The sequence below is a fragment of the Sinohyriopsis cumingii genome, unplaced genomic scaffold (genome assembly GCF_028554795.1).
Source record: "Sinohyriopsis cumingii isolate HCF-2022 unplaced genomic scaffold, ASM2855479v2 utg002198l, whole genome shotgun sequence".
NCBI classification, from domain to species: domain Eukaryota; kingdom Metazoa; phylum Mollusca; class Bivalvia; order Unionida; family Unionidae; genus Sinohyriopsis; species Sinohyriopsis cumingii.
This window is the reverse complement of record NW_028316155.1, coordinates 861,296-870,029: the sequence shown is the minus strand read 5'-3', so window position 1 is coordinate 870,029 and position 8,734 is coordinate 861,296. Positions and strand designations below refer to the sequence as shown.

General features: G+C 37.0%; 1 protein-coding gene across 1 annotated transcript; it reads left to right on the top strand.

Annotated features, from left to right (window-relative positions):
* Positions 1 to 6,626: 6,626 nt before the first annotated feature.
* Positions 6,627 to 8,038, top strand: LOC149770944 (G protein-coupled receptor GRL101-like). Its single transcript, XM_089948964.1, has one exon. It carries the CDS (start codon positions 6,719 to 6,721, stop codon positions 8,036 to 8,038), a length of 1,320 nt encoding a protein of 439 aa, XP_089805090.1. The 5' UTR covers positions 6,627 to 6,718.
* The last annotated feature ends 696 nt before the right edge of the window (positions 8,039 to 8,734 follow it).

Sequence of the window (8,734 nt, the reverse complement as noted above, 5' to 3'; positions counted from 1 at the left end):
CATACTAGTTCAAAACCGTTACCGATCTGGCATCATTAGAGCAAAAATAAGGACATTCCAAGGTGCTGATGTTGGGAGTGATCACGACCTCGTGATTATGAACTTCCTAGTGAGGCTGAAGAAAATTAACAAGCCAAAGAACATCAGGCTCAAATTCAACCTTGAACAACTGAAGGACCCTAACATCATTCCAAGCCACAATTGGAGGAAAATTTGCTCCACTCCTTGTAATGGATGGTGATGTCAGTGAGATGACAGACACCTTCAACACAGTCATGACAGCAACTGCCAAGGACATCATTGGTCTCCATCGCCCGAATTAAAATCCCTTGGTTACAGACGAGATTGTGAAGTTGTGTGATGCCCAAAGAGAACTAAAAAACACCAGACACACAACAGGGGCATTGAAGTACCGAGAAATAACCAAGAATATCAGAAAAAACTTGAGCAAAGCAAAAGAAAATTGGATTGGACAAAAGTGTACAGAAATGCAGAACAGTCTGATAAAGAATAATAGCAAAAAGGCATTCCAAATTGTGAATGACCTCACCAGACATAAACAACTAAGAGTCAGTACCATTCAAGACAAAAATGGAAATTGCCTCACAGAAGCGAGTGACATTGCAGAAAGATTGACTGAGTATCGCAAAGAACTCTACAACCATCAGTCCACAAGAGACCCAGAGGTGCTTGAAGTTCCAAACTCCTCAAATGATGATGACTTCCCCATTCTCAACGAAGAGGTGGAGTCAGCAATAAGAGCACTGAAGAATGGAAAGGCAGCTGGAGTAGACAACATCCCAGCTGAACTTATCAAGAATGGGGGAAAATCAGTAAAAGAGCTACTAACAAAAATCTGCAACAAAATCTGGCAGACAGGTGGATTGCCAACACAATGGACCTAGTCACTGATTATAACTCTTCCCAAAAAAGGCAATCTCCAGCTGTGCCAAAATTACAGAACTATCAGTTTGATCAGCCATCATAGTACGGTAATGCTGAAAATCATCTTGAACAGATTGAAGCCACAAGCAGAAGGAATAATTGCTGAAGAACAGGCCGGGTTCTGGAGTGGAAGAAGCACAACAGAACAAATATTCAATCTTTGGGTTCTGTGCGAAAAGTACTCGCAACACCAACAAGACATCTATCATGTGTTCATAGATTTCAAAACGGCCTTTGACAGAGTGTGGCATGAGGCATTGTGGGCCACAATGAAGAAGTATAACATGGGTCATCATCTACTTAGAGCGCATCATGATCGAAGCCCTGGAAAACCACTGTGGGACAGTCAGCATTGGAGGGCGTAACATCACCAACCTCCGCTTTGCAGACGACATTGATGGGCTGGCAGGCAGTGAAAACGAGTTAGCCACCTTAGTGAAAAATATGGATGAAACATCTTTCAGATTTGACATGGATATAAGCGCTGAGAAGACAAAACTGATGACAAATAGTGGCAAACAAATCTCTGCCAAGATTAAAGTCAGAGGACATGAACTGGAAACAGTGAGCCAGTTCACATATCTTGGTTCCATAATCACTGAAGAGGGATCAAGAGCAGAAATTTTGTCAAGAGCAGCACAAACAATGGCAGCTTTGTCAAAGCTAAGACCCATCTGGAGAGACAAGAATATCTGTCTGAAAACTAAAATCAGACTATTGCGAGCTCTAGTCATCTCAGTCTTTTTGTACTCATGGACCCTGACAGCAGAATTACAACAAACAATTCAGTCACTTGAAATGAGATGCTACAGAACCATCCTTGGCATCTTTTACATGGACCACATCACAAATGAAGAAGTGCGTAACACCATCAGGGGCGAAGTAGGCCAATATGAGGACCTCCTCACCACCGTCAAAAAGAGAAAGCTGAAATGGTATGGCCATGTCACTAAAGCCATCAGTCTATCCACAACAGTCTTGCAGGGCAGCGTCCACGGTGCCAGAATGAGAGGTAGACAGAGACAAAAGTGGACTGACAACATCACAGAATGGACCAGGAAAAGTTTTGCGGAGACACAGGCATTGGCACATGATCGAGACAAGTGGAGTGAACTGGTCAGATGTGCAGCATTACAGTGCCTCAACGACCAAACTAGGTCATGAGACTGATGATGATGATCATACAGCCTTACTGTGGTTCAAGTCCTACTTGGTCAACAGGACACAAATTGTTTCTAAAAATGGAATACACTCCAGCCCAGTTGATCTATGTTGTGGTGTTCCACAGGGGTCTGTCCTGGACCTGTTCTCTTCATTCTGTACACTCAGTCGCTCTCAAGTTTCACAGATCATCATCCAATGTCTCACCAATTGTACGCTGATGACACCCAAATATACAAATCTAGCCGCCCAACTGAAGTTAATGCTACCTTCCAAGGTGTGGAGAGGTGCATTTCTGATTTGAAATCATGGAAGACATGTAACAATCTGAAGATGAATGGTAATAAAACTGAGGCCATTCTGATCACAACATAAAAACTTTCTCATTCACATCCTTTACCTCAAACAATAAATATCAGCAACACCAACATTAAATTCACACAATCAGTACGAAACCTAGGTGTTACTCTGGAGAGTACTCTCACATTGCACCAAAATGTCATGATTATATGCAAGGCTGCATATCTTGAGCCGAGACGCATGAGCTCAATTTGCAAATATCTTCCAGCTGATGCCACTAAAACACTTATGTGTTCATTAGTACTTTGAAGACTGGACTATTGTAACTTAATTATGTCTGGTTCATCTCAATATCTGCTACAGAAAGTTCAAAACACAGCTCGGATCATACTTAGAGTACCACGATCAGAGCACACCTCCCCGCTGCTATGTACCCTACAATGGTTATCCATTCGATCCAGGATCAAACACAACATTTGTTCTCTGCGCTAGTTTCATTGTCGGACTCTAGTCCAACGTACATATCCGACCTAACCCATGTGTACACACCAGCAAGTTAATTACGCTCCTCTTCTGACAATCGTATATTCATTATTCCCACTATGAAAACAAAGTCATTTGGACAACGTTCTTTTGCATACCATGGCCCAGCAACGTGGAACGAATTGCCACTGAACTTAGACAAAGACACAGTGATGACGTTCAAGAATGCTCACAAAACCCACTTATTTTGACTGCAAGAACAAACTTAAAGACCTAATAATGTTTCCTGCCTTAAATATTCTAAACATGTTTTTTTATGTTTTCTCATTTCATGGTTGTTGTTTCTGTCATCATATTATTATATGTTTTTTATCTTATAGGTGTTGTCTAATGTTGTAAATCGCTTAGAGCTTCTAAAGATTAGGCGCTATACAAAGGTCTCATTATTCGACAATTCAGCCAAGTCTTGATCAAAGGACATCGATTGTCGCTTCAAAAAGATTGACCCGGTGATCTAATGTATTTCTTTAACTTTTTCAATCAGTATGATATGCACCCAATTAGTTTGCTCTTTTATTCACATTAAATTTCCCATATTGCGATTTTATTGACGGTTTGCAGTTAATGTTATAGACCAACAGAAAATTGTCCATACCTAGAAGAATGTATTCAGTAATAGTTGAGACATAACTTGAATATTTTTGTTTTACTTACAGTGGAGTGCAACTTCAACCATATAAATGAAAATGTTCTGCTAAATACAGTGTATAATGTAGACTATGTGAGGACAACATCTGTTCAGGCACGTGAATACAACAAACTTGGAGATCTTACATACAGCTACAAACTTATATACCCAACGGACGAACCGGAGGTTTTCCGATACAGTGTGAATACGGGGAGAAATTGCACACAGTCGATCCGGCTCGACTGTACTGTAACAAAGCAAAAAATAACCGATACCATAGGAAATTCCGTGTATCCTGAATGCATATGCAGGAAATGGACAGGTTACACAAGTATTGTATCCAACGTCATGAGGCAAGGCTCTATATACAATGCGAACTTGGAATTATTTTAATGTTACCATCCTTAACTCATTATTAAATATATTCTGACGTTGTTCAAGTAAGATGCAGGAAACGTGTACACAATTGTAAATGTTATGTGACGTTTCCCTTCTATCGAACCTCTAACTAACTATAATAATGTTTGTATGTCTGATAATGAGGGAGTTAATGTTCTCAGCTTAATGATTTATGATATTCTATATATTTATGCATTACACTCCAAGACCAATGAAACAAGTTATGCCATTCAGCCACATTAATATGAAACATATGTGTTTATATAAGGTGTGTCCAAATGGATACGATGTGTTGAACAACGTTTTCTAACTGAAATATAACGATTGGGTTATCATCGATGTCTTTTCAGTTTGAAACAAATCGAAGGGCCCTGCTCTGAGTCTGGTTCAGATTCTTCAGGTGAAGGATATCAACCCGTCATATATGGAGGTCTTCGACAGGGTATTAAGGACATAACTAAATACCCGTGGGTCATAATTTATTTTCTGATACGCTCTACTTACAGTCAGCAAAGAATAACAGTGGGACCATTGGTTTGTAATGAAAGTAAGTATGGCATGTTTCAAATGTACGTATATGCATGTGCGCATAATCCTTGTAATGATTGATAACACTTCCATTCATCTAGCCAGTATCCAAATTAAGAGACCTCTGTTTAAAGAATTGAGTGATGTTGTGTTGTTTCGTGATACTAGTTCATCAAGGTTCCATAAAGTATCACAGATGATATGTTTGAAGATTTTGTCTTCAGTACATGTAGCTTGCTCGGTGTGTTTAAATTTATCTTTTGTTACAGCATCTAATGTATATACATTATTGCATAATGCATGAAAATGTGATTAGAATGCCCCCAACTAAACATCATAGACCTCTAAATGTTGATACATTACGATCTTCCAATAAAGAATATAGTTTATGAATGATTAAAAAAATATAATTTTGATGTTGTTCCAGTGCTCAGTGATCCTAGCAAAAATGTTTAACCTCTACAATGGTTGATAGTTTCCAACCATTGTCCATTTAGCATTTTATCCAGACGACGCAAGCATACCGTGTGACAAGGGGCACCCTGTATTGAACACTACACGCTGTCTTTATGACGAGGATCGTTTTGGTTCGCCAGTAGGTTGCGCTGATATGTCTCATACCAAACAATGTGGTAAGATTACTTCACTTTTATTTGTTTTTATATTTAGCTCCATACGTAATAATGATAACATATGTGGGTCGTTAGTTCTACACGTGCCATTATCATAAATGAGTATACAAGTTGGATATATCAACATTTATATATAATTATCATACATAAGTACATATATTTAATTGTCAATGCACATATACATGCTTATTAAAATATTATTTCACTTTTTATTGATATTCCTTTTTATTCATCTGCATTGTTTTGCTATCACTATATTTCCTTATAGGTGCGCAATATTAAACTGGATGACAGATGTGCTATCATAACGTTTATAGTGGAATAATATAGTTACACCAAGATATTCTAACATATCTTTAATGTCCTATGGTAAATATAATCATCCTAAATTCGAAACAGATATTTCTTGTAATTCCTCGCACATATCAGTTTAGTGGCTACTACTAAACAAATTCATTTTTGATAATGAGAATTGTGTAAGTGGCGAAGTCTCGTAGAAACTCAAAATTATGCAAATAAATCTCTTTCAGAAACGTTCATTTGTCCAGACAATTTCGTGAAATGCCCAGGATCATATTGTTTGGCAGTAAGATTCATATGTGACGGTTTGCAGCAGTGTCCAAATGGTGAAGACGAAGCTGAATGTGGTAAATCAATTGTCTTTATTTGTGTCTTAGAATACAAATATAGAAATATTCATGATAATGATCATCACCAATATTAAAATAAGATGTTATGGGTCTGAGTTTTATAATTATCAGTATATCAAGTGCTCTGCTTGCTTTAAGAAGTAATAATGGTTTCAAACAGTTATGCTCATGCCAATTGATAGGTTAGCACCGTATATGCTCGCTTAAACGTCCAGTTCATGTGTAAATTGCACAGACCCATATATACCGCTAAAGTACGCGACAGCAGATCAAAGTCTATGTTGTTTCTAGTTACGTACCACTTATAAGCTAGGATAGGCGATACATGATTTCATCTTAAGTGATGAAAATGTCTGTTCAATTGACTTCCACACCTTTGATAACAACACATTATCCGTAAAGCATACAAATTCCAGATGAATTTTATTCATGGCACAAACATATATGCAATATTTTCTACAATTATGTTCGTTCCTCATGTAAAACAGGTTTTCCTGTGACTTATGTAGTTTTTTTTACCTTCTCAACATCTCAATCTCTACGTTTGTAGGAACGTTTGGTTGAAAGAAGTTTGCAAATTATTTTTTAAAATTAATCGTAAAATGTCTATGATACACTTATTTTTATAATCTTCCTGTTTGCATATAGGATATCGAGGAAGAGGCTGCCCTGGATATTTTCGATGCAATCAATCTAATATTTGCCTTCCTCCGTCTCAAGTTTGTGATGGGTTTAAACATTGTCCTGCGGAAGATGACGAGATATTTTGTAATATAAGCTGCCCTGGTGCATGCATTTGTCAAGGGACATTCGTGGATTGTAGGGATGGTCGAATAAATGCTACAGAAATTGCTTTACTATCAATACAGTCAAGAAAAATATTCTTCAGCAACTCCACTATCGGAAAAATAATTGTACCTTTCATCCTACCGATGGCGTTTTTAGTTAATTTATCGGACAGTGGAATCGAAGAAATACAATCTGGGCTATTTGAGTCCATGACGAATTTAAGGACTTTAGACATTTCTTACAACAGTCTTACAGTCCTTCATGAAAATACTTTCAAGGGATTGGCTAGGCTTCAAGAATTGGTACTGGACAATAACATATATCTGACGAAGATAGAGAGAGGAGCTTTTCGAAATTTAGAAAACATTTTGGAAATTAACATCACACATTTACATATTTCATTCTTAGAAAGCGACACATTTGAAGGTCTTAAAAAACTGAAGAAGCTTGACTTAAGATTCAACAAAATATCTCATGTAGAAAATCAAGCATTTTATGGACTTGGGCAGTTAGAAAGTCTTTTGATAAGTTACAATAAAATAAAGATCTTTGAGAGTGAAATATTCGGTGGACTGACATCTCTCCATTATTTAGAAACGGACGAATATGAATTATGCTGTTTGAAACCGAGAAGTGTAGACGAAGCAAATTGTCATCTTTCACAAACATATGAATTTTATTCATGCAAAGACTTGGTGCGGGATGTAAGCTTGCGAGTACTGTTATGGATAATAGGACTCTTATCACTAGTAGGTAATATTGCCTCATTCATATACAGAAAATGGAAGTTAGGCCTGCAGTTGAAAATGGGCTATGGAATGTTTGTAGCAAATTTGATAGTCGCAGACGTTCTAATGGGAATATATTTGTTGATTATGGCTGCTGCTGATACATATTTTCGAAACGAATTTGTCTCAAGCAACGATTGTTCGCAAATCAGGGCATATTGCAGTGCAGCAGGAGTTTTATCGACATTATCAAGTGAAGCGTCCATCTTCTTCGTAATGTTGATTACATTAGACAGGATTTTAGTGGTTAAGTTCCCTTTCGGACAAGTGAAGTTGACGCCCAGTATGTGTAAAGTTGTGTCATTTCTTGCTTGGTTGATTGCCATTACATTATCAGTGTTACCAATGGGACTGAACGTGTACTTTAAAGGGAAATTCTATTCTAGAACATCCATTTGGTTTGTTCTTCCTCTAACAAGAGACGATGCGCCTGGATGGGAATATTTATTTGCAATAATCATCACTTTAAACTTCCTCCTTTTGTTTTTGATAGTCTTCGGACAGGTTCTGATTTTCAAAGCGATGCGAACAAAGAGTCCACTTTTAGATAGGCAGAAACATTCACGTGATCAGACTTTGACTGTGGCCAGAAATCTCTTACTGGTAGTGTTTGCGAACTTTCTCTGCTGGTTTCCGATAGGAGTAATAGGTAAATGTTTCTGTATTCTAGAATGAACACAAAACAGATAGACTTATCAAATTCTAGTTAATTTATTAATTGGAAGATATTGTCCTCAAATTAAACTTTTAGGCCCACTTTCTTATTTATTAAAAGAGATATTAATAACTTTTTATATTTTAAACTAAAATACAAATTTAGTAATTTAGTGAATAAAACACTACGTAGAGACTTGGCAATGAAAAGGGCTTTTCAATATTTTATACTAGACGGTCCTTGGGTGTTTCAAAGTATAGTCTTTTTTAAAGTAAGAACGGACAATTAAGTTAATTACGGTGTTACAAAGACACATTTAATTCTTTACAGATCATGGAAACTAATAAATATCATAACATTAAAAAGTATGTAGTGTCAATATCATGGCAATGATTAATTGACATACTTTATTATGTGATATTTATATTCATGGAAAATCGTCAAACGTATTATTATCTTACTATGTGTGTGTGTGTGTGTGTGTGTGTGTGGGTGTGTGTAAAGAACACCGATCATATGGCAAATAACATCCATTCAAGTGTACTGGATCCAGCAAGACACACTGTGTGTCAGAGATTGACTAAAATAATTGCAAGAAATTGACAACATAAAGTACAAACATTGTTAATTAATTAATTTTAATTACCCTAAGCGCTATTGACTCTCATCGAGTCATTGTCAGAGGGAAAATTACGACAGAGAAACAAATAAAATAA